Genomic DNA, 26,614 nt, shown 5'->3' with positions numbered 1-26,614 from the left:
CCTGCACATGTGCATGGGAATCCTTAAAAACCCGGACCCAGACTCCTCTTCTCTCCTCTCTGTTCTCTCCTCCCCCACTATCTCTCTCTCTCTGCTCTCTGCACGAGCTTCCCCCCACCCCAATAAAGCTCTGAGACTGGGTTTTGTCGTGGCTCGTGCCTCATGATCTTACTACATGGTAACCAGTGCCGCTTATCATTTTTAAAACAACAAACAGTCTAAATGAAAGTCCTTTGGAGATTCTTTCTCCTAGACATGTTTAGAACTATGTGTCAGGGAAGGTGTGGTGGCGGAAGGCAGCACTGCAGAGCATCTACTATGTACCAGGTGCAGTCCATGAGGACTACAGGTGAAGGTAAGGACTGGCTGTACACTGTCACTCTAGTTTGCTTTCTGCTTCAAGACCAAAGGGAACCTGAGGAGGAAAGGGTTCATCTTAGCCTACACTTCCAGGTAAGTCAGTCAGTTACGGAGGGAAATCCTGCACTCAAGCAGGAACTGAAGCAGAGACCACACAGGAACACTGCTTATGACCTCACTCACCCTGGCTCACTCATGATCAGCTAGCTTTCATAATACAACCTTCCCCTAGAAGGCTGGTGTCTTAGAGTAACTATTGCTGTGATGAAACACCATGACCAAAAGAAAGTTGGGGAGGAAAGGGTTTATTTCACTCACAGTTCGTTTAACAGTTCATCATCGAAAGCAGTGAGGGCAGGAACTCAAACAGGGCAGGAACCTGGAGGCAGGAGCTGATGCAGTGGTCATGGAGGGGTGCTGCTTACTGGCTTGTTCCCCGTGACTTGCTCAGCCTGCTTTTTTAGAGAACCCAGGACCATCAGTCCAATGATGGCACCACCCACAATGGGCTGGACCCTCCCATCAATCACTAATTTTTAAATGCTCCACAGCTGGATTTTATGGATGCATTTTCTCAAATGAGATTCTTTCCTTTTAGATCACTCTAGCTTGTGTCAATCTCGCATAAAACTAACCAGTACAACAGGTTCTCCCACACCAATGAACAGTCAAGATAATTTCCCACAGATATGGCCACAGGCCAATCTTATCTGGGTAAACCCTCCATTGTGATTCCCTCTTTCTTTTTGGTTGTGTCAAGCTGGCCATACAAACTAGCCAGGACAATTACACACTTCAAGTAGTGCTCCATCGTATACTTTTTACCATATGTGGTGGTCTGAACAGAAATGTTCCATATAGGCTCATATATTTGAATGCTGGGTCATTAGGGAAAGGTGCTACTTGACAGGGATTAGGAGGTGTGGCTTTGTTGGAGTGGGTGTGGCCTTGTTGGTGGAAGTATATTACTGGGGGTGGGCTTTGGGTGTCAAATGCTCAAGTCAGGCCCAGAGTCTTGCTTCCTGCTGCCTGCAGATCTGGATGTAAAACTCTCAGCTCCTTTTCCAGCACTGTATCTGCCTGTGTGCTGCAAGTTTCCCACTATGAAGACATTGGACTAAACCTCTGAAACTGTAAGCCAGCACCAATTAAATGCTTTCTTTTATAAGAGTTGCTGTGGTCATGGTGTCTCTTCATAGCAACAGAACAATGACTAAGACACCCTACTTTCTCACATCACAGCTTTTCCATCAGATATATGTTATTTTTCTTGTTAATGTGGTCAAATCCCTGACTACAGCAGCTCAGAAAGCAATTTTGACTCACACTGGTGGGGAAGCCCATCACAGCAGGGAAGATGTGGAGCCTGACCACACTGAAGTGCAGAGAGCGCTGACTGGCCACTGCTCAGCCTGCTCCTTTGTACGCAGTCCAGCCCAGGAAGGTACTGCCCACTGCTCAGCCTGCTCCTTTTTATGCAGTCCAGCCCGGGAAGGGTACTGCCCAGACAGATCTGCCCACCACAGTTAACCTACTCTAGAAAATCCCTCACACATGTGCTCAGATGAGTCTGTCTCCAGGGTGATTCTAGGTCCTGTCAAGTTGCTAGCTGAAATAAGCGTTTGCCATGTATTTAGTTCATTCTTTTCTGAAAGAGTCAAACTTTCTGCGTCCTTAATAATAAAACAAACTTTTAAAAAGAAGCTTTAAAGGACAGGTCATTTACACACATGTGCATTCTCCCCCGTGCTGTTTTGGAACTCTGCCAGCAAGAAACCCACACATAGATGCACACCACCCACTGTACCAGAAACATAAACCAAAGTAAATCTTCTTTCTGAACAACTTTAAAAGACAGGGGTCCCCATCACCTATTTGGGAAGAAAGTATTATATAAGGGAGGCCCACAGGACCTGCCTCGTCCACTGTTTATGCCTCCTTTGGTGGATTGGAAATACAGTGGCAGGAGAGGAAAGTCACTTTTTAATTCCCTCTCTCCTTTTAAATGTGTTATAGATGTTCATTTCAATTGATTCCAGTGGCTGGGGATATACCTCAGTTGGTAGAGTGCTTGCCTAACATGCATGAAGCCCTGGGTTCAGTCTCCAGCATGGCATAAACTGGGCATGGTGGCAAACACTTATGACCCCAGCATTCAGGAGGTAGAGACAGATCGGAAAATCAGGGTCATCTTCAGCTGCAGAGAGTTCTAGACCAGCCTGAGCTATGTGAGACCTTATCTCAAATAAATAAATAGGCTCCAAATTTAACTGGTGTTTAGGGAAACACTTCTGGGTCAAGGCATCATTCCTTTGATGTATCTAACAACTGTAATTTCTCTTCCTCTAATTTAAAGAACTGAAATTCAGCGGGACCAGGCACTATAGTCTGGCACTTGCAATCCCAGCACTCTGCAGGGAGGCTGAAGCAGAAGGAACATGAGTTCAAGATCAGTCTAGGCTATGCAGCAAGAGCTGGTCTAAACAAACAAACAAACAAACAAACAAATGGGCAGAGGGAGACAGCGGAGACTGAAGCTTACCCCAAATCTGAAATTCCGGTCTCTGTTATTCAAGTAAGATAGAGCTGAACAGCAGTCACAGGCGCTGACTATAACTGCCTGCTAGATTGCACACTGACTGGACATGTTTAAATACAAAATGGTTTTACAATGATGTATTTAAAACTTCAAATAAAATTCATTTTCCTCTATTTTTAAAACTTATTTCAACTCAAAGACCCAGAGCCTATGGCACAGGCTGCTTGCTCGCTTGCAAAGTTACACCGTTTTTCTTCAGTCTTACTGTAACTCTGCCCTTACGCAATGGGTGCAGTACCATTGCGTGGCTTCTCCCCACTGAGCCAAACTGTTACTGAGCAACTTGTTTGCATAATCATCTTCTCTATCAAGACAGTGCACTTTCCTGAGGAAAATCCCTTGTGTATAAATAAAACAAAACACAAAACGACAAGGTACAAGTTCTGGCCTCTAATCTGCTGCCTCACTAGAGCCACATTTATGAAGTCTGCTATGAATATATATTTACATATACTACACAACCAGGCAACTTACATACAAGGGACTGACTGAAATATTTCAAATAACTTAGGGATTTCACTTAAAAGAATGTTCCATAATTGGTCCCAGAAGGGGACTTTATATATACAATTTATCTTATATAGATAGACATGATTTATATTATATAGAATTTAAAAGATACAGTAGAGTTATTGGTTTAGAGAATCAATCTATAATGCAGGAGATAATGCTTCTATAGTAATACATCTATCCACAAGGAACTGTGATCGTAAGTAGCTGGACCCTCAGTCAATGCTAAATCTACATTCATTCTATCCCATCTGCATAGGAACCCACACTTTTACTAGTCTCCTCAAGCTTTCAACTTCACCTAACGGAAGTCACAGACAGAAGGGCCCTCAAGTCTCCACCTGCCCAACTCTGATAACATATCTGCTCAAGCACCACAATTAGTGCTCACTCTTCCATTCTCAAGATGCCCCAAAGGCACGTCCTTTGGCCTCTGGAGAGAACAAAAACAAACACACATATGCATGCACACAGGCACACTCACACCAATGCTCATTCATCTATTCATTTAAGTTCCTCTTGTGTCTCTGTCTGTCTGTCTGTCTGTCTGACACACACACACACACATACACACACACACACACACACACACACACACACACACACACACACACTCCAAGATAGGGAAGATGAAATATAAATTAAAAAAAAAACCACCAAATCGGGAATAATATTTTTCCAAAATTTACAATTGTAGTTTTGTTTGTTGGCGACACTTCCAAGCAGATAGGTGATTCTATTCTAGGAGAGGGGGCTCAGAAAAATCACATACAATATAATTAAATTTGTAATCAGAAAAGTCATGGAGGAGCCGAAGAGATGTCAGCGGTTAAAAGTACTTGCTGCTCCTCCAGAGGACCTAGGTTCAGTTCCAAGCACTAACAACCTCCTGTAACTTCAGTTCCTGGGGATCAGACACTTTTCTGGCCTCAGGCACCAGGCATGCTTGTAATGTACATGTACACATACAAGCAAAACACTCATACATATAAAATAAAAGTAAATAAAGCAAAAGAGAAAGGATTCATGGAGAATGTTCTTCTAGTATAATGTAATGCCTGTAGGAAAACACAGCTTGTTTTAGGATATAGTTTCCAGCATACTGTTTCCTTATAGCTCGTCCCCAAAAGAAGCCCGAAAGCAGTCTCTCACTCACTCTTTCAGTCAAATTTGGCAAGATGCAGCACTATGAAGTGGTCAGTGGCTTCACGTATGCCTTTGAAATGCTTGCTACCGTCCACACCAGTCAAATGTCCTCTTTCACGGCTTTAGCTTGACTACGGAATAGGTTTTCCTCATTGAGAATTCACCCACTCTGCTGCTTCAACTATGCTTTCTTACATGAGTTCCCCATACCATGGAATCTACCCTCCCTGAGAACTCTGATATGGCATCTTCAGAGCCCATCACTTGTAAACTCCAGCTGCCCAGAAGAGCAACATCAGCACACTTTGTTTAACATCCAACAGAAAACAAAACAATCTATTCTGAAGTATTTCATACCTAAGAGCTTAGCTTTTTTTCAAGAAAACCCTTTTCTTATTTATAAAATTAGTAACACTGTATTTCTAAAACCAAGTCTCTCGCTGTTCAGCCCCACCCAACTCCGCTGCATGCAGGAGTGTGTGGAGAGGCTCCGGAGGCAGAGGGAATCACTGAGGGGGACAGAGGGGCACTGCGGTGTCTGTATACAGGGGCAGCCTTGCAGAATAGAAAGTTAAAAGAGTGTGTTTGGGCAGGAAATGTAAAGCATTGCCGCCATCCCTCTCAATTGTCCTAGGAAACGTGCCCATTTCCAGCTGTACATCACAGCAAAGCAACTCATTCTTTGAATTTTTTTCACTACTATAGACCACACAATGCACAGAATCAACACTGGCATCATTTTTTACAGTTGTGGCTTATCATTGATTTGGAAGAATGGAACCTTCCAGAGAGTTGGCTTCTTACAGACTAATCTCACAAAGAATAGACGCACAGGACACCCAGGTTGCACCTCCATTTCCTTCCTAGTAAACTGTGCTTCAAACACCTGTCTTAGGCATTAAACATCAGTTAGGTCCGATGGGAATCAATGATCAGGGAGGCGACGGAATCCCATTCACTCTACCTGAGAACTCCGTCTACTTGGTCTTTGGTATAGACTTTTCCACCTTCGCCACTGCCGGGTGCGCTGTCCTTGGCACAGGTGGGCTTGCTCTGGTCGCTGCTCCCTGGAGGTTTCCGGCAATGTGTGCTGTTTCCGGCAGTACTTCCATTTTTCATAATTATTTCCAGTAATGCTGTGGAAAGCAAAGGGAACCATACCTACTTACATCAGGATGCAGATACACCACTCCACATAAAGTAAAGCAAACTACAGTGATGTCTTCTAAAAAGATTTAACGTGGCCTCCCCCTCCTTTCCTTTTGGGCAAGGTGGGGGTTGGGGGTGGAGGGCGATTTGGGGGTGGCTATTGTTTTGTTTTTCCCTTTGTTTAGACAGGCTCTTGCTATACAGTTGGGCTGACCTAGAATTATGTGCCCCAAGCTGGCTTTGAACTCTCAATTCGGCCTAAGTTTCCCAGTGCCAGGATTACAGGCACAAACCACCAATTCCAGCTCCATAATGTTTCTTTAAATAACCAGCCTCTTGCTGGGCCCGGTGGCACAGGCCTTTAATCCCAGTACTTGAGCACAGAGGCAGGCAGATGTCTGGGAGCTCCAGGCCAGCCAGAGCTACACAGTGAAACCCTGTCTCAAAAACAAAACAAAACAAATAGTAAATACTGGTGATTCTTTTAGTACATAACTGTCTATAGAACATTAACTGTCATTTAGGAGAGTTCCAAGATATGTAAAGTTAATAACTAGAAATCACTATCATCTAATTGTTATGACATGCTTATCACACAGTGAAACTGCAGAATACCCCCCCAAAAGATAACATTCAAAGTAGTTAATGAGACTATTAAAAAAGAAAATAAAATAAATAAAAAGGCAGCCGGATCTCTCTGAATTGGAGGCCAGCATGGTCTACAGAGTGAGTTCCAGGACAGCCAGGGCTACACAGAGAAATCCTGTCTGGAAAAACCAAAAACAACAACAAAAAAGGAGCAGAGATTAGACTTCTGTTTATTTTTCAGCAGCAACAAGAGGAACCACAGAACACTGGAATATGATCTTTAAAGCAGAAAAAACAATTGTCAACTTGAGTTGAGCAGTAATTTTCTTTCAACTATACAAAATAAAAACATTTTAAAGAGGCTGGAGAGAGAGCACAGCAGTTAGGAGTGCTTACTGCTCTTGTAGGAGACCCAGTTTCAGCTCCTGGCACCCACATCAGGTGGCTCACAGTCACTCCGACAAACAGCAATAATGTTGACGGTTTACTTGAAATAATCTGAGAAATAGGATTAACAGTAGGGTAGAAGGAATGACGAGGTAAGGTTGGTCAATATATTCTCAGTGGTTAAAGATACATGATGCAATATGATTAATCATACTATTTTCGTGTGTGTGTGTCTCTGTGTGTGTGTGTGTGTAAGGTATGAAATTTTCCATAAAAATTAAAATTAATCAGGAAATAATTACGCTTAGCAAAAGGACAAAAGAAAACAGAAAAATTCACCATGATGGTAGTTTTAACACATCTCAATCCAATAACTGACAAATTACTAAGGATGGGATAACTTCAAATTTACCCTGCCTGAATTAAGAGACATGAAATCCAACTGATGTTTTGCGTTTTTGGAGACAGAGACTCACGTAGCCTAGGCTGGCCTAGAACTTGCAGCAAAGGATGACTCTGAACTGATAATCCTGCCTCAGCCACCTAGTGTTCAAGTTATAGGTGTGTGCCACCATGCCACTTAAGCTGTGCTCGGGATTTAAGCTTTTGCATGGGAGGCAAGCACTCTACCCACTGAGATATATCTTCAGCGCTCACTCTCTCTCTCTCTCTCTCTCTCTCTCTCTCTCTCTCTCTCTCTCTCTCTCTCTCCTCTTCTATAAGTGTAAAGGAGTGAAAATTGATAGCATTATATCTAGATGACAAAGTTATTTCTTCAAATCTCAATAAACTAGTGTCATATGAACTACAATCTAGGAGCAGCTGTGCTCACCTTTAGGAAAAAATCAATTATAAAAATGTAACTTAAAATTGGGAGTGGTGGTTCACACCTTTAATTCTAGCACTCCGGATATAAAGGCAGGAGGATCTCTGTGAGTTTGAGGCCAGTTTGGTCTACATAGCAAATTCTGGGCCAGCCAGGGCTACAAAGTGAGACCTTGATTCGAAAGGAAGAGAAGGAGGGAAGGAGGGAGGGAGAAGGAAGAGAAAAAGTAACTTAAATCACAAGTAGGCTGGAAAGCAGAAACACAAACCATCATGCATAATAATGAAAAGTAGAGACAAATATCCAGCACAAAATGAACCATCCAGACAGTGAAATGCTATTTGGAATACAGTGACACTCAACATTAACACGCCTGTCACACAGGTGACTGACAACACACTACGCTAAGTCAATGAAGCCAGGCGCAAAAGACCGCACACTACACGATTCCATTCATACGAAAAGCACAAGGCCTGGGGATGCGGCTCATAGGCAGAGACCTGGCCTAGCTAGCCTTGATTTAATCTCAGGATCACTGGGGTGGGGAGGGAGGCTGGGAACTCAGAGGAAGGAGAGAGGGAAGGAGAGAAAACAAACAAGAACAGAGCAGGTACTCGAACACTTAGAAAGTAGACTGGTTTTTAAGGGCAGGGATTGGTGGGTCAGAGGGAACTGAAATAAGACAAGGCATCCAATGAGCTGCTTTATCGCCAAGGTTGGGAAGTGTTCCAAAATTATGGCAATAGTTGCATAATTCTGTGAATCCACTAAAACCCACTTAACTGTGTACTTTAAATGAGTCAATTATTTAGTATGTACATTATATCCAGAAAGCTACTATACACACATAATTTTAGTTACATATTAAAAATTCCAACTGCTGTTGGCAAATTTGCAAAAACACAGCTATTACTTATACTATTCTTTTCCCATGGCTAAGAGATAAGAGGTCACCAAAGAAAGAAACTATTTTATGACAATTGTAGGTGATATAGTAATCTATTAGTTATTAACAAGAAAAATATAAGACATACCATATAGCTAGCTTTCAGCTGGAGTTCAGCCTGCATTTAATATAACCACAATGGAATCAGAATAATCTATGTAGCAAGTGGTGATCCACAACATGTAAATAGCAAAACTTAAAAAAATAAAAAGAGCAAATGTAGATGAAGTGGCCTCAAACCCAAATCCTCCTGCCTCTGCTCCTTGGTGCTGTGATTACAGGAGTGTACCACCATGTCAGGAACTTAAAATTTAAATCTCAAATAAAACCAAAGAGAATTAAGTACCAAAATCATAACCTCATGCACAAAATCCCCTATTATATGATGACAGGAACAAACCATGAACTGCTAAAAATGTATGTTTGGGTAGTAAGTGTGTGTGAGAAGCACAGAACAGTAAATGGGCATTTGCCAAGCTCATGGAACAGAAAAAGGGAAACCAAATAACCAAGAGGCCTTGTAGGCAAAGCTGAGAAAATCTGTGCAAAGGATGGTTGACTCACTTATAATCACAGGAGTGCCTGGTCCACCCTTAAGGGGAACTGCAGGGAACAGGATCCAGACTGAAAGGGAAAGGCACAACAAAATCCACAAGCGAAAGGGTAACTGCAGAGATAAATGGGGAGGGCACAGTGAGGGATTCCTTCCTAGCTAGGTGACATACTTTAAACATATAAAAATGGAAGGATCTCTGTATATTTGGAAAAGCTAAATAAACAAACATTGCATAAGTAAGTAATGTAAGTAAGTAATAAAATAGTAAAGTAAATAAACAGTGAAGAAAATGATAGAGCTCCAACAATGCAAAGGATTGGTATGGGAAAGTAACTGAGTGTGACCACAAAGGTAATCAGCGTGTACCACAGGACTTGTCAAGCCAGCGGGTGAGGGGGAGACACTGCTCCATGGGAGCAGCACAGAAACCACTGAGCAGATCACAGATGCAAAAATACAGGTAGAGTGAGGGAAGGATGGCTCAGCAGATGCTGCCAAACCAGCCTGGACGCCTGAGTTCAAATCCCAGAATCCACAGAACTCCATAAAGTTGGCATGCACAAACATATACACATGCATACACGTGTACACACACACACACAGACACAAACACACACAAACACACACACACACACACACACACACACACACACGCGCACACACACACGGAATATGAAATCAAAGAGGGTAAAAATCCATCCAAAAAGACAGGGTTGGCTGAGCATGGCAGCACAGGCCTGTAACGCCGGCACTTAGAAAGCAGAGCCAGAATCAGGAAAATCAGCACTTGCTCAAGGCCAACCTGGTCTACACAGTGAGTTCCTGGCCAGCCCAAGCTAACAGTGAGACTGTAACTAAAATGAAAAGACTAAGTCAGCTAAGTTGGGCATGAGGACACACCTGTAACATCAGTGCTTCGGCAGCTGCAGCAGGAGGGGCTCAAGTTCAAGGCCAGCCTGGGCTACACAACCCTGTCACTGAAAAAAGGCCAAGCTACAAGAAACAAAGTTACTTAAAACAACAGACAGTACCACACAGAGAAATAAGACATGTAAAGGTTGAAAATTTCAAAACTGAAAAATAAAAAATTTTGAAGGAAAGTGGCTAATACTGAAGATGAAGAAAAGCTAACACATGGAAAATAGACATCCCAAAGAAAATATAACGAGAAATAAAACAAGCATACAGTAATTAGACGACTTCTGACATATAAACAAAAACATCTAAATGACATAATAAAATATCAGAAATCTTAAGAATAAATGACACTTGAGATACACTCAAGTAAAGTTAGCTGGGTATCCACACAAAAGCAAAACACCAAAAACTCAAATGACTTCAATGGAAAAAAAGTTAGACTGTCCTCAGACTTTGTCCATCACTAGCACTTGCACAAGACCTTGGAGTAGCCTACTTGTATACCCCCCAAAATGGAGTGTGAGCTACTGACTGGTCAACCTTGATGGTCTACTTGACAGGCTCTAGGATGACTGACAAGCCTCTGGACATGTCTGTGAGGGATTCTCTAGATGAGCTTAACTGGGGTAGACAAAGTCACTCTACAACTGGGCGGCATGGTTCCATGCCATGGGCGCAGGTCCTTCACTCCATAAAAAGGGGAAAGCAAGCTGAGTGCCAGCATCCATCTCTCCCTGCTTCCTGACTGCAGAGGCACGTGACGGAGCAACCTCCAGGTCCAGCTGCCAGGCCTTCTCTGCTATGGTGAGCTATTCCACAGACTAGTGAGCCAAAATAAACCCCCTTCCTTAAATTGCTTTTGTTGGGTATTTTATCCCAGTAACATGTAGAGTAACTTAATACAGACACCAAACTTCAACAGTGGAGTCACAAGTAAACTGTCTTCAGCATTCTAGAACTTAGGGATCATAGTTCTACAAACTCTCCCTGTGACCCACTAAGAAACAAGCTTCAGAAATCCAAACGAATGACACATACCTTGGCATGGGGACTGGTGGCAACCATCACATGGATACTTACAGAATTAAGACTGAAATATAGTTGAGAGGAGATGGTGTGTAACAACACTGTGTTCTGATTCTATAAATACTCTGCAAATACTCTTGAACTAGTGGGCTAGAAAGTTAAGAGGTTTCTCATTCCTTCTGATCCTTTTGTCAGTTAAGGTTTGCAGGCCTACAGGCTTGGGCCAAGAAACATTTTTGGATCAAACTGGCAGTCATTGCCAAAGACATGGCTGAGGTTGACACAGCCTGCATCTATGGGGTAGAGAAGCTGATGGACAATACACAACAAATGAACAAATAGGTGGGAGCTACATTTCTTGGTGAATAGCACAAGTGACATGGAAATAAAAAATGTGAGTGTGGTGGTCTGAAAAAGAATGACCCCCACAGGCTCATCTATTTGAATGCTTGGTCAACAGGGGGTGACACCATTTGAAAGGATTAGAAGGATTAGTGTGGCCATGTTGGAAGAAGTGTGCCACTGGGGGTGGGCTTTGAGGTTTCAAAAGCCCATGTCAAGCCCCGTGTCTCTCTCTGCCTGCAGGTCAGTATGGAGCTCTCGGCTACTTCTCCAGCACTATGCCTGTCCTGCCGGCCGCCATGCTCCCTGCCCTTATGATAATGGACTAAGCCTCTGAAACTGTAAGCATGTCCCCAGTTAAACGTTCTCACTTATAAGAGTTGCTATGGTCATGGTGTCTCTTCACAACAATAGAACAGTGACTGAGACAGTGAGAATGAACAGTGCTGCACCAGACTGAAAATGAGGGGTGAGTACATGCATATATGTGTTACAGATACCAGAACATATATAAATTAAAATAATCATTACCTGTAATGGAATGCCAACACAAACAACACACACACACACACACACACACACACACACACACACACACACGAGTATGTATTTCCCAGCTCTGTCTACTAAGAGGAGCAGACACAATGATACTACTATAGCAATGAACTTATCTAGCATCTATCTCAGTTTCTGTATACCACTGTACTAAAAGGAGTCAGGCATGATGGGGATCTGATTTCTTTGGGCAGAAAATATAAAACTCTTTTTGGCTACAAGGTAAAGAAGTTCAATAAATTATGGAGGTACGTCAAAAAGACTTAGGAGCCAGATTTAAAAGGACACTACCCGAGCACCAAAATGATGATGATAAGAGGTTCAGTGGGAATCCATGAATCCATTCAGGACAGAAAGACTAAAGGGCAACTAATACATGTAGAAAGAGTGATTGGAATTAAAACCCCCTTTTAAACAACTACCAGAACTTATTTCAGGAAAAAACAAAAAACCATCAGTGTACACTAAAAAGAGATGGGAAGTTTGTTAAGGAATATGATATTTATATAGTTTCAATGATTTCCCCCACAAAATATTTGTAATTACAATGGGAATAGTCAACTTTATAGTAGAAAAATATGGCAATCAACAGTTGAACTGGGAGATTACGTGAGTTCACTAGGAAAGGCCGAATCAAAATCATGTATCTCTTGATACGTTATACCAAGAACAAAACATCACTACTTTTCCTGCAAAACAACTGATATGAGAAAATGTCAAACCAACCCAAATTTCAGGGAATTCTATAAAATAGCTAACTACAGTCATCAAAAATGCCAAAGTCAAGAAACAAAAAGAATGATGATGTTTATAGAATATCCTGCCTCCCCTCCTCCCCAAAAAAAGTAACACAGGGTTGGAGAGATGGCGGCTTGGTGGTTGAGAGCACAGGGTGCTCTTACAGAGGACCCAGGTTTGGGTCCCAGCACCCATAAGGTGGCTAATAACCATTCATAACACCAGTTCCAGAGGAGCTAATGCCCCCTTTTGGTCTCTGTAGGTACCAATGAACACGGTGCACAGACATTCAAGTAGGCAAGACACTCATGCACACAAAAATCTAAGGACAAATCTTTTTAAAATGTTTAAAAGGGCTGCAGAGGCAGTTCAGTGGTGGGAAGCGCCTGCTGCTCTTGCAGAGGGCCTAGGTGTGATTCCCAGCACCCACGTGGCTGTTCACAACTGCCTGGGTGTGATTCCCAGCACCCATATGGCTGTTCACAACTGCCTGTAACTCCATTTCCAGGGGATCTGACACCTTCTTCTATCCGCTGAAGGCTCTTCAACACACATGGTGTACATAAACTCACACAAACTTACACATATAAATATATATAAAAATCAATTAATAAAAACATTTTTAAATGCTAAAACACAACACATGCCCCCCATATTTATCATATGAGATACAATGGGTTCACTGACAGAATTTAAATGAATGCATGAACTAATGGCCTAAATGTGATTATTATAATGGGGTTATGTGTGGATGTCTTTATCTTATAAAATATATGCAAAATAGTTCAGCAATGGGACAGCCATTGGTTCAGGGAACAAACAAACTATATGTGTGTATAAAACAGAGGATGACTATGGCAAAGAAAATTCATGAAAACCTGAACCCTAACTTAAACATTTTGGGAGTTCATATTATTCAGGAGAGCCTTGCATTATTTTACAGTCAGTACTACTTAATTATAGGGATATGTCCTCCAGTGTCATTAGGCAGTTTCACCATTGTGGGAACACAGAGTATATCTGCACAAGCTCAGGTGCAGCTCTGCAAATATGATGCCATGGGATCTCAAGAACCAGGACTACAGCTAAGGAAGACAGAAACACAGGCTAAAAAACATTTAAGCAAAGACTGAACGTTTACCTTAAATTGAAAGGAATGATATACACTCATAAGCTGACTACCTTTAAAAAGACAACATACGCCAGGCGGTGGTGGTACATGTCTTTAATCCCAGCACTCGGGAGGTAGAGCCAGGCAGATCTCTGTGAGTTCAAGGCCAACCTGGTCTACAGAGCGAGATCCAGGACAGGCACCAAACCTACACAGAGAAACCCTGTCTTGAAAAACAAACAAACAAACAAAAGACAACACACTAGCTAAGCATAATGCACATGCTTTAATCCCAGCTCTCAGGAGACAGAGTCAGGCAGACATCTGTGAGTTCCAGGTCAGGCTTAAAAAATAAACAAACAAAAACAGACAGATGAACACACATGAACACACACACACACACACACACACACACACACACACACACACACACGCGTGCGCGCGCACATGCGCGCGCACGTTTTGAATAGAGCCCCAGACAATGAACAACCTAGTAGTTGCAGTGTTCCTAGTACCTGTCCTGTGATGCTGAAACACCATTTTCCACCAAAGGAAACCAAGATTATAAAACACAGGGTTAGCCAGGCAGTGGTGGCACATGCCTTTAATCCCAGCGCTTGGGAGGCAAAGGCAGGTGGATCTTTGTGGTTCAAGGCCAGACTAGTCTACCAATCGAGTTCCAGGCTAGCCATAGCTACATGGTGAAATCCTGTCTCAAAAAATGAAAAACAACAATAAAAACAATCAAACCTTTAGCATGCATTTCCAATATGAACTGAGTATTTCTTTATAGACATGTTTCGAATAACAAATGAAGAAAGTACTTTCAAAAGTTGTGGAGCCAGTGATGAAAATGGTCATATGTTGGATATTTATAGGAGGCCACAAAATTTCTATGAATGGAATTAAAGGCTATCTCTTTATTGTCTCATTCTTAGCTAAAAAATTGTTCCTGGCATGCTAGACATCTGAATTTACAGTTGGATATGGGACAGTGTTAAATAGGCTTATATGGGGCTGCTTTAGGTTTTCAGTAGTTATGATGACAAGTGAAAATTTTTCTACAATACTATGCATATAGGCTCTCTGCCTAACAATGGCAGTGTGGCAGGGTGTGTGTGTGTGTGTGTGTGTGTGTGTGTGTGTGTGTGTGTGTGTGTGTGTGTGTGTGTGTACGCGCGCCCTAAACACTCCTTGGATCCACTAAGTTAAAAATCAGCACAGGGCTTAGGAAGAGGACTCAATCCCCTGTACTGGGGGATGCTCACAACTGCCTGTAACTCCAGTTTCAGGGGATCTGAAACTCCCTCTGGTCTCCATGGGCTCCAGTACACACACAGGACTTGTAAACTTAAACAAGCACACATATACATATGTAAGTAAATAAATCTTTTTGTTGTTGTTGTTGTTGTGTTTGTTTGTTTGTTTGTTTGTTTTCCAAGACAGGGTTTCTCTGTGTAGCTTTAGTGCCTGTCCTGGATCTCGCTCTGTAGACTAGGCTGGCCTCGAACAAACAGAGATCCTCCTGGCTCTACCTCCTGAATGCTGGGATTAAAGGAGTGTGCCACTGCCACCCGGCAAATAAATCTTTTTAATTAAAAAAAAATTGGGACAAATTCTACTACTTTGGAGCTCAAAATCCAGTTTTATTAACTAAAAAACGGAATTAGGAAGGCCTTTATATTAGCAATTATGGCATTTATGAGAAAAATAATGATTTAGAACTATTATCTACTTCTATGATAATGGGGGCGGGGGTGTGTGTCAAGCAGAAGCAGAAAGACCTCTGTGAGTTCGAGGCCAGTGTGATCTACAAAATAAGTTTCAGGGCAGCCAAGCTACATAGTGAGACCCTATCTATCTCAAATAAGAAAATAAGTAAGTAAATAAATAAACTTTATTCTATGGTTGACATGCTGAATCCTTTTACAGCAATAAATACATGTCCTAATAACCATTTTCACAGGTGAAATGCAGCTTGTTTTGTCAATTCTCATTTGTAGGCATATACGTTCTTTCAAAAAATTGGTCATAATCATTATTATATACATTTTACAGTCAATTTAATTTTGGACATGCTTTATCTGTGGGTGTATCAATATAGAACACATTACATGCAACTATGAAAGTTTTATTTCGGGCTGGAAAGATGGCTCAACAGTTAGAAGCCCTGGCTACTCTTCCAGGGAACCTGAGATCAATTCCCAGCTCCTGAATGGAGGCTCACAACCATCTCTAACTCCAGAGGACCTCTTCTGCTCTACACATGCATACACATGTACTCCCACACATGGGCAAACTCACACAACTAAATGAGTAAATAATTTTTTAAAAGAAATATGAGGCTCAAAAATGGAAGGTGGGCTGGGAGCATGACTAATTTGGTAGTGTGCTTGCCAAGCATGCATGAAGCTCTAAGTTTGACCCCCCAGCAACCACACAAACCAGGTGTGGTGGTGCTCATATATAATCCCAGCAGTGTAAAAGTGGAGGCAGGAGGATCAGAAGTTAAAGGTTATCCTCAGCTACCTAAGAGTTGGAGGCTAGATCCCATCTTAAAAAAAAAAAAAAAAAAAAAAAAAAGAATATGAAACTACGGAAATCACACTATCATTGTTACATCCACCAGATACTTAATTCTCCTCTAGAATGTAAATGCCAGGAAAAAAGATTTTTGTCATATTATCTACTTGCTCCCTAGTGCCTAAAATACTGCCAGGAACGAGGGAGACGGCTCAGCTCACAAGTGTCTGTAAACTGCAGTTCAAGGGGATCCAACGCTCTCCTCCCACCTCTGAGAGCACCAGGCCCACACACGGTGCAGACATACACACAGGAATACACCCAAAAACATGACAGTTAACAAAACAAAACAAACAAAAAAACCAAATGCTCCATGGCACAGAGAAGTATATGTCCAATAAATATCTGTTGAATACATAAACTCTCATTGTTTAGAAGAGAAGTGGAGATTTATATCGAAAGCATAAGTTCAAACCCAAAGTCAACTCAATGCTCTTTCCTCAGCACTCACATCTGAAATAGTTTCACTACTAATGGAAATTTGAAAGTCATTTTCTAACACTTAACTGGATGATACAGAAATAATTGTTTTAAATGTTCTCGTCACTGAATTTTAATTAAGCCAATTAGGAAAAGAATAGAATGATCTTAAAGGAAATAGGATGTATAATGATTCAGACGCACATGATGTTTAAAAAGCCTTATCAGTTTAGGTGAGACAAAAGGAGAAACAATTTTCAATTTTGTATTAAATACAAAGTAACAGGACAAAAAAAAGGCAGAAAAAATGCATCATTTCTCATATGGCTGAAAATAAACTAAAAGGATTACATTAACTATTATTAAGCAGGTAGCATGTACAGATTATCCATGCACTTAAACTTATCTGTTCATTCATTACAGCGGATACTGAATGAGCTTTTCTGTTGTTGTAAGCCATCATTTGATTCAAATTGCTACCATGTTCTTGAAAAGAATAAAAGTGCTCTTCTCTTAAAAAAAAAGAAAAAGAAAAATCTATACTTGCCAGACATGGTTGTGCACACATGCTTTTAATCCCAGCACTTGGGAGGCAGCAGCAGGTGAATCTCTGTGAGTTCAAGGTCTACATAGTGAGTTGCAGGCTAGCCAAAGATACAGTGAGTGAGATCTGTCTCATTAAAAAGAAAGAAAGAAAAAGGAAGGAAAGGAGGGAGGGAGGGAGAGAGGGAGGGAGGGAAGAAGAAGGCAAATAGAAAAGAAAAAAATCTACACTTCAAACTATCTCCCAATTACTATGAAAATCAGTGGTCAAGTGCACTTGTTGCTTTTGCAAAAGACCTGGGTTTGGTTTCAGCACCCACAAAATGGCTCACAACTATCCTTAAATTCAGTCCCAGGGGATCTGATGCCCTCTTCTGACCTCCATGGGCCCATGCAGGCAAAACACTCACACACATAAAATAAAAATAAATTTTAAAAAAATGTGCATAAAACCTCAAAACAGTAATACTATATCCTTCTACTAAATGCTAAACCATATCCATTAAGCAAATATACAAATGTAACTCAGAGTATGAGCATTTGAAATGTGTGCTAGTCAATAACCACACTGGAAAGAACAGTCTCAACTAAAACATGGAAAGCAATAGCATCCTTCATCCATCTCGATATCAAACTTTTCTTCAAGGAAAGAGCTTGTCAGTTTATTAAAGTATTTTATCAGATTACCTTCGTATTTGATAGGAAATACTAAGAGGATGAAAGTCCTGAAGTATAACTAGAATTTATTCTTGTGGTTCCCCACTCATCATAATGGAAGAATAATGGAAGTGAAAGTACAGTGTTTTCTTTTGCCTCAGTACAAGCAGATCCAAAGACCATCCAGTCAACTTCTGAGCTGTTAGTTTGGTAGTCATGACCCAAAAGCTCCAATTTCCCGCTATACAAAACCTCTATCAGGGTCTTTCATGAAGATTCCAGATGTTTCTCTCTCCTGAGTTCTTATTTAATTCCCATAAACATCTCCTGGGAATACTCTATGTAAAGACATTTTTCACAGAACAGTCACACTGCTTTTATTTTGGGTCACATCAACTCTGGGATGACATCTTCATTTCGCATATAATTAAAGCTTAGAATAGCTAAATATCGTGTCCCTGGTTATAGAGACGGCAGACAAAGTCTGCATCTGAACTGTTTTTAGACTACTCCACAATTACACCCTACCACTTCATTTGATAATTACCCATCATCCTTGTAATATCTTTGTACCTGACTTTCTCTCTTCCATGTCTTCACTTCCCCTACATTCATGACTTTCAGAGCAATAATGATGTTGTACTTTTACAGTGTCCTTTATGAGATTCATTCCAGCTGTTTACATGTCCGAAGCATGACCGGCTGTAAATCTGGGCTAGTTTTAAAGATTCTTAGATGACTCCACTTGTAAAATGGAGAGGATAGTAAAAATTTATTAGATGCTTTTTATCAGCTCATTTTATCCTCAGAGTGCCATGGGTCAGTACACTGCCCCTGCTGCACGAGTGAGAAAGGAAGGACTAGAGGATGTCTACCTTGACCAAGGGTGCAAGCTGGCTGGTGACGAACCAGGCCTGCAAAGCAGGTTACCTTGCCTAGGGTATCTACTTCTTTAATGTTAAAATTGTTCCTCCAGGTCCAGATGACAACTCATTGAAATAGATCTACACAGTAGAAGGGATTCAAGAATAATTTCCTGGATATGGTACCAAAAGCCCAGACAACAGCAAGAATTGACCAATGAGACTGACTCCATGAAGCTCGAGCTCCCAATGACAACAACTGACAGGAAGGAAAGATGGCCTACAGAAGGAGGGAGAAGATGCAAGCTATAAACGTCCAGGAGTTAATGTCCCAAATATCTAAAGAGCCCATAACCACATCAACGAAAACAGTCTGATTTTTAACTGGGCAAACAACTTAAGACATTTCTCCAAAAAATATACAAATGGCCAAATAAACACATGAAAGTTGTTCAACATTATTCATCATCAGGGAAATGCAATAAAAAGTACAGTGAGGTATCAACTGATAGTCACTAGAAGAGTCACTATGAAAACAAAAACTGGGGGTGTCCTGTTGTATCAGACACTGGGAAACTAGAACCCAGTGCATGTTGTACAAAATGGTGCAGTTGCTCTGGAAAACAATGTGGTAGTTCCTCAAAAATCAAAATTAGAATTAATACATGACCCAATAATCCCACTTCTGGGTATATATGCAGAAGTGAAAATAGGCTGTAGACACTCATGCTCACAGGAGCATTATTCACAATAGACAAGAAGTGGAAGAAACCCAAACTGACAGGTGAGTGAATAAAAACCTGTGATGTAGCGTGAGAGGGCTCAGACTGTGTCAACCCCTACAACTGTGTAGGGAGAGAACCTTTCCCCCCACAAGACGCCATCTGATCTTCGTGTGTTATGGCACATGTATACATAACACTCCCCCCACACACACACAATAAGTACCCACACCAAAAAATGCGATGTGAATGTGAGTGTGCACACTCACACCGATGCGCACATGTGTATAAATAGTGGAGTGTTGTTTAGCATTTTTTTAAATGGAAATCTCTCGAATGTTGCAATATAGATGAACTCTGAAGTTACTAAGTAAAATAAGGCAGGCACACAGGGTCAAATTCTGTATGGTTTCTCTTAGGTCAGATACTGATTAGTCTAACCTATAGAAAGAGGCAGTAGAGGAAAGAGGATAAAGGGGCTGTTTAACTGGTACAGTTTCCAGGGTGTAGATAAAAAAGTACAGATCCTGTGGTGCACGATGTGAAAATACTTAACACTACTAAATTGTACACGTAAAAATGATTAGAATAACAAATTTTATGTTGCACTTTTTACAATGAAAATAAACTTTTCTTCTGTCCTAATGCAATGTAACAAAAAGATAAAGTGAAAAGCAGTAGAAACAAAAGGCTTCAACAATGTAAAAAGAATTAAGAAAACAATAAAGACAAACGGAGGCCCTGTTTATTAAGTTTCCTCTTAATTCTCTTAACCTGGAAATACTTTAACCCACAGTAAAATGTCATCCCTTCGGCAAGGCAAAACGACAGTAGTTAAAGGCCTTTTGGAGATAAAACTCAGCTACTCTTCTGACTTTGCCACTTACTGTACGACCTTGGGCAAGGTATTTTCATTCACTCATTCATTCATTCATTCTTTTGCCAAAGTCTCTGCACATGGGTTAACCTGGTCAAATAATCCTGTACCTGTACATGGGACTGTTCTGAGGAATAAATGAGGGTCATTAAAATACTAGGCACAACTCTTGGCGCTTTGTGAGTGTTGTGTTGACTGTATTACCTCGAAGCCTAGAGAGTTAGACAATGAATAAGGTGAATTAAAGTGGGCTAAGTCCATACGGAACTTGCGGGTACTTACGGTGTCCTATCAAGCCAGACACTCGAAACCATTAATAACTTCACCATCCCTGTCAAAGTGGAGCTGTCTTGCAAAGGACTCGCTCTCCCTCTCCCTGGGAAAAGCAGTGTCATCTAAGGTATTCGAAGAGACTTAAGGAACAGCTACATGCAGAGCCCAGGGATGGTGAAGCCCATAAGCCACTGGAGTCCCGCTCCTGTCACTTCAGAGGGGCCTAGGCTGATCTGGGGAGGGGACCCGTCACCCAGCACCCCGCAGCGCCCCGCCTGCGTCCCCGAGGGCTGGCGCGGCCGCGGCCCGCGGGGCGGAGGGCGCGGGGGCCGGGGTCACGGCGGGGGCCGGGGCTCACCGCGCGCGGCCGGCAGCGGGTACAGCTTCTCGGCCTTCTGCAGGAAGCGCTGGGCCTTGTCGCGGTTGCCGGCGCTCAGGGCCTCGCGAGCGATCTGCACGCATTTCTCCGCCTCGTCGCGGTTGCCCTCCATGGCTCGCGCCTGCCTGGGTGTCGGCGGCCGCGCAGCTGCGAGGGGGGCCGGCCGCGGAGGAGGCGAGGCGGCCGGGCGGGGCGCGGCGCGGCACGGCGCGGGGAGGAGCGGGCACCGCGGCGGCGGCGGCGGCCCGGCGACGGGCGGCCTCGCAGCTCCGCCTCCTCGCGGCCGCCTCCCCGCCCCCCGCGGCCGCAGCGGCGCCAGCCGCGTCCCTCCCGGGCCAGCCGCACTCCGGGGCCCGGCCGAAGCGGGCAGATCGGGGGGTGGGGGGGTGAGGTCCGGGCCCCTAACCTCCGGCGCGGCCCCGGAGCCCGCCTGCCGCGCCATCGGGGCGGGGACAGGGGACCCGCACTTTCGGTTAGATTCCCAAGGACCCGAGGCCCCGCCTCTGGGCCCCGAGGTCTTGCGAGGCCTCAGGCCTGTTAGGGGCAGGATTGCTGCACGGTCCCGCAGGCCATTGGGAGCTGTGGAACCCCCAACCTCCACCCCTCACCCCCCAAGGCTTCCCTGCCCTTCTCAGTGGCACTTCTGACCCACATCTCTCCTGCTGCCCGGCAGGTACAATGCAGCTCTTTGGACAAGTTAAAATCAGCTGTAACTAATAGCAGGAAGCGCTTTTCACCTATATAGGCTGCTTAGCACCTCCCCGTTCCAATGTTTGTTTTGCCTCAGAAAGTACCATGTAATCCGTGAGGGGAAGGGGTAAATAAATAACAATGTCTACATTTTCCTAAGTTCTTAAGGAACATACATGCCTGGTGTGTATTAAATCAATGTTTTCATCATGTTACTTTTGTCTATGAAAATATTGCATCCCCAGTGACTAGCACTTCACACTGAACAGCAGTGTCCGGTCAAAGCAGGATTATCTTCCACATCTCAAATTCAATCTGTGGGGATACTGCTACACCCCGAGGGTCTCTAACAGTCTGGCTGTCTCACATTGTGATACAGTGCCTTTCTCACATTACTGGAACTGTCCAAAGGACAATACACAGGATGCCTCCTCCCCATTCTGCCAAATTTCTGAAGTTTTAACAGTTCGTTGTATGACAAAATTGGTTATGACTGGTTGATCTACAGATGAACTGTTTAATTAGTAAGCACAGAATGTACTTGAGAACTGAAGGAGATCTAGGAGACACATTAAGCAAGTTTAAAACTAGTTTTGGGATATGACCTTTATTGAGCTTATCCACCAGAGTGGAAATAATGTCTGTACAAAACCAAATGTTTGTTACTATAACTTCTGCATCACAATTAAAATCCAAACAGCAGTTTTTTTAAAAACAGTCAACTCAATCAAACCCACTACTTCAGAATCGATAGCTTCTTTGAAGCCACAGAAACACTTAAATATGGTTAAGACCCGAATGCAGAAATTTGGTTGGTTGGAAGGCTAATTAAGCCTCCAACTTGCTCAAATAGAATTACAAAAAGGCAAAATTGTGTTTTTCACAGAGATACAGTCCACTGGAATCACCGACACTGGACAGCTGTTAAGAATATTTAGAGTCCTGAGATAATAAGGAATCCAGGCATCCTTAGACAGTCTTCTGTTGTCCTTTCTTCCCAATCAGAGACTTGTGGATGTGTGGGATGACACCTAGGAGAGTGACAGGATTAATTCTACTTTCTGTAGAAACATTTTAAAACAGTACATGAAATCAAAGCAGATAACTCTACAACTTGAAAGGTCTTTAAAAAACATGCGTTCAAATAGAAAAGTAAAACCTGAGTGATGTAAATGTAAACCAAATTTCATAAATCCACCAGGATTTATACTTATATGTCAGAATATACTTAAATGTCTTCTTCTAGAAGTAATGAAAATTTAAGAATTTTCTTAATGGAAATGTAATGAGTTTCAGTGTTAACATACCACCGCCAGCAATTGTAGCCTTGATCAGAGAGTCCAATTCTTCATCTCCACGAATAGCAAGTTGCAAGTGACGAGGGGTAATACGCTTTACCTTCAAGTCTTTTGATGCATTTCCTGCCAACTCTAGTACCTAAAAGGCAAAATTCTCATCACTTTCCCAACTTCCCTTCGGTCAGGATCCATGAAGCTGGCCAAACCTCAGTGGTGTTTAATCTACCAACTGTCGTCATCCCCCTACTACCTGAATGACAAAATTATGCAAATTATGCAAAGGACTGAAGGGCCACTCCATTGCCTTTGCCAGAGCAGCAAACTCCGGCTCAGCAGGATCCTTGCCTGAACACTAGCTCCCTCTAGCGCTCCCTCGGCCGCCGCGCCGGGCTTAGGGCCTGGGAGTTTTCTTGCATCACTTTCCTCCTTCCTTCTCGCCACTTTCCCCCGCCCCCCAAACCTTTTCCAGATCACAGGCGTACTCCCGGTTTACCTCTGCGGTGAGGTACTCCAGGATGGCTGCGCTGTACACAGCGGCGGTCGCGCCCACACGTCCGTGGCTGGTTGTCCTAGATTTCAGGTGTCGATGAATACGGCCCACAGGGAACTTGATTTTCATGCACACAAACAAAAACGCACAAAGATAGGAGATTCCAAGATGAAAAGATGATGTGCGCGCCAAAGCCAAGGACGGTGGTGCGCCAACGCGCCCTGGCAGTAACACGCGATCGACGCCCCCCCACCCCAGCCCCAACATTCAGTCTCTGCAGGCCAAGTCGCGGCACATCACCCACGCAAAGACGGAACACCCATGCAAGGCGCCGACACAAACAAGCAAGGGGGTGCAAAGATAAAGGCCGGGTCACCCGGCTGCGGCTGCGGCAGCGGCTACCTACCTGCAAGCCGGCTCGCTGCGAGCGGGAAACCGCCTTTGTCTTGGCCTTTCCGGAGTCCTTTCCAGCCTTACCGCCAGCCTGCGGCGCCGCCGACGCCCGCGAGCCCGGGAGGGACGGGAGAGGATAGAATTACCAAGGCGCCGCACCCCTCCCCCACGGCAGCGTCCCGGAGGCAAGCGCGCGCCCGCGGCCCGCCGGGGTCTCCGGGCCCGCCGCTCGCCCCCGCCCTCTCCCCCGCCGACCCCCGCCGCGCGCCCGCGGCCGCTGCGCGCCCCCGCGGCGGCTCCCAGCTGCGCCGCGCGCGCCACCCAACCGTCGCCTCCGGCCCGGCAGCTCCGGGCTCACAAAAACACCTCCCTCCGCTCGTCCCGACCCCGTCTCCGCACGCTCCCACTCGCCGCCGCCTCGCCCCAAGCCCCGGCGACGGCGGCCCCGCCCGCTCGAAGCCCACGGCCCGCGGCCGCCCGGCGTCACTCTCACGTTACCATCTCGGACCGTGCTGCAGATCGGACAAGAGAGGAAGAGACGAGGCCAGGCGGACGCACAGCGAGATCCCGGCGCCCACTCCTCCGTCGTACCGCGATTCAAACTGCGCCGTCTCCCGCCTTCCTCGCGCCCTTTATACCGCAGAATGTTCCCTCATCCGGGAACTCGCCTGGCTCGGCCCACCAATGGTGGCCGCCCGCCTTCGGGACGCGTCCTTGAGGCTGCAGCCAATGGGAGAGGGCGCAGCGGGCTGGTGGGGCGGGCGCTCGCGAGCTCGAGCAGTGATTGGCGCGTGGGGGAAGAGTGGGGGAGGCGGCGGGACGGGACCGGGAGAAGAAGGGCGCCACGGCGGGAGGGCAGAAACAGAGCGCTGCGCCACCGAGCGAGCGAGCGAGCGAGCGGGCGGGCGGACGGACGCAGGCGTCACGTGCCTGGAGGGAGGAGCTGGAAGGCCGGGGAGGGCCGCGCTGGCCTCCTCCCCACCGCACCACCCCCTCCGACTCCCCGCGGTGTTCGGGAGACCACGTGAGCTCCCCTCCCGGGTCTAGCCTGGCCCCTGGCTGACAGCCTGGGCCTCGCAGCTTCGCTCGGGCCTGGCCGTTCCCCTCCACCGATCTGGGGTCCCTTCGGGCTCCTCCTTTGTGACAGGTGGGCTCATCCAGGGAGAGGAGCTCAGGTCGGCCTCTACTTGGCGAACCACTTCCCCGCATAGACTCTTAGCCCCAGAGGTTGTTTTTCATCTTCCTCCACTTCGGTCCTCACCCCTTTTGACCGCTCACCCGCTCATCCTGTCTCATAACAACAGTGGGGCCAAGTTACCTTGGTGATAACAAATAATTTTGTCTACACACAGGAAGCTTAGGATGAAGCGTTGTTATAATGAAATCATCAGCCATAATTTTGCGGAGACTCCACATCAATGGGATGCGCCTATAACCTAGTGTCTAAAGTTGATTTATTGAAACATTGAAGCTATTATGTGTCAGCTTTCCTACACTAAACATTTTGCCACATGAAAAATGTTGGGTAAATGTCAGTGGGGTAACTGTAACATGATTCACAAGCAGTTACAGATGGTTCATGTAATCAATTACAAATGCTAAGCTTAAAAAAAAAAAAGGGACTGTACGCACGGTACTGTCCTGATGCCAGCCACTTAGACTTGCAGTTAGCACGTTGACAATACCCGTTTACATCACTAACCGCTTGGAGACCATAATCTAAACCTTTCATATTTATAGTACGTAACATGTAACACTTTTAAATTTAAAAAAAATTGTGTGGCCATGTAGGTGGATGCAGGTGCGCATGCCATGACGACGTTGTGGAAATCAGATGACAACTTGTGGAGTGGGTTCTCTCTCTCCACCTGAACATGGGTAACACAGGTAGTCAGGTTTGCTCAGCAAGTACTTTTTTACCCATTGAGTCATATTGCCAGCTCAACAGTATATTATACTTTTTATGTAACTGAATAGTAACTTGAAGAGAATTTTTAAGCATAAACACTACATTATATTGGGCTTCAGTTTGAAAGATTTTATGAAATTTGAGGCCCCCTCTGGTACCAGGAGATTAATGCTAGAGGAGAGGCTCCCAACGATTTTGATGCCAAGGCTTATTGGAACTAAAGAATTATAATAATGCTATCACGTGATAACAATAGAAACAAAACAAAACTGCAAATCTCCTGTAATCCCAGTACTTAGTAGGCTGCATCAGGAGAATCACAAGCAGAAGGCCAGTTTGAACTACACACAGATTCTATTTCAAGAAGTAAGGACTGGTCTGCTGTGGTGGCAGCCCACACCCTTAATTCCAGCACTAGGGAGGCAGAGGCAGGCTGATCTCTGTGAATTCCAGGACAGCATGGTCTATACAATGAGTTCCAGGCCATGTAGAGTTACAGAGTGAGACCCTGTCTAAAAAAAAAAAACAAAAAAACAAAAGACCACAACCAAATACCTCAAAGCAATTTCATTGGTAGAGCAATAATAGCTTAGTAATTTGCAAAGCCCAGAACTTATAGCCCAGCACTGACAGAGAACAAAAGAAAGAAAATTATAGAGCCAAGCCCAACGTGGCAGCTAACCTTGGTTTCTGGTGAGATTTCTTGATGTTTACCTCACAGCCAGCATCAGTGCATTCCTCAGATAATTCTGTGCAAGCT

At 44.2% G+C, this 26,614-nt stretch overlaps 2 protein-coding genes and 1 long non-coding RNA gene across 10 annotated transcripts in view; 1 reads left to right on the top strand and 2 right to left on the bottom strand.

The window, feature by feature from the left end:
* Dnajb14 (DnaJ heat shock protein family (Hsp40) member B14) overlaps window positions 1-21,198 on the bottom strand; it is a 41,380-nt gene extending 20,182 nt beyond the window's left edge. Inside the window, exons 1-3 of one of the 6 annotated variants that reach the window (XM_059266320.1) lie at window positions 8,600-9,607; window positions 6,749-6,850; window positions 5,580-5,751 (exon numbers count right to left, since the gene is read on the bottom strand). In XM_059266320.1, the coding sequence (XP_059122303.1) occupies window positions 5,580-5,734 (155 nt within the window). In that variant the 5' untranslated portion in view covers window positions 5,735-5,751; window positions 6,749-6,850; window positions 8,600-9,607. Of the gene's footprint in view, window positions 1-5,579; window positions 5,752-6,748; window positions 6,851-8,599; window positions 9,608-9,967; window positions 10,921-11,023; window positions 11,668-21,053 lie in introns of those variants that run through there. The other 5 variants (XM_059266318.1, XM_059266321.1, XM_059266322.1 and 2 more) reach the window with 5 other exon arrangements.
* On the top strand, window positions 10,969-19,332 carry LOC131913597 (uncharacterized). Of its 3 annotated transcripts, none has more exons than XR_009379929.1 (3): window positions 10,969-11,099; window positions 11,597-11,694; window positions 18,937-19,332. It is a non-coding gene; the product is annotated as an uncharacterized LOC131913597 (long non-coding RNA). The 3 variants fall into 3 exon arrangements; XR_009379930.1 differs by having other exon boundaries at window positions 10,969-11,353; XR_009379928.1 differs by lacking the exons at window positions 10,969-11,099; window positions 11,597-11,694 and adding an exon at window positions 11,702-11,822.
* Window positions 21,199-22,344: 1,146 nt separating the features above from the next.
* Window positions 22,345-24,674, bottom strand: LOC131912726 (histone H2A.Z). The gene is made up of 5 exons (XM_059265023.1): window positions 24,444-24,674; window positions 23,959-24,036; window positions 23,556-23,669; window positions 23,072-23,201; window positions 22,345-22,795 (listed from the first exon to the last, which is right to left on the bottom strand). Exons 1-5 carry the CDS (start codon window positions 24,444-24,446, stop codon window positions 22,734-22,736), a joined length of 387 nt encoding a protein of 128 aa, XP_059121006.1. The 5' UTR covers window positions 24,447-24,674; the 3' UTR covers window positions 22,345-22,733.
* Between the last annotated feature and the right edge of the window lie 1,940 nt (window positions 24,675-26,614).

Source organism: Peromyscus eremicus, chromosome 6, assembly GCF_949786415.1.
Source record: "Peromyscus eremicus chromosome 6, PerEre_H2_v1, whole genome shotgun sequence".
NCBI lineage: Eukaryota > Metazoa > Chordata > Mammalia > Rodentia > Cricetidae > Peromyscus > Peromyscus eremicus.
The sequence above is the reverse complement of the archived record's forward strand: the minus strand, read 5'-3'. Positions and strand labels throughout refer to the sequence as shown.

Excerpts from the sequence above, each read along its gene's own strand:
- LOC131912726 (XM_059265023.1), bottom strand. Across the intron at positions 23,670-23,958 it reads CGCAGCGAGCCGGCTTGCAG|TTCCCTGTGGGCCGTATTCA; the intron begins GTAGGTAGCCGC and ends ATGAAAATCAAG. Across the intron at positions 23,202-23,555 it reads TGGAGTACCTCACCGCAGAG|GTACTAGAGTTGGCAGGAAA; the intron begins GTAAACCGGGAG and ends TTTGCCTTTTAG.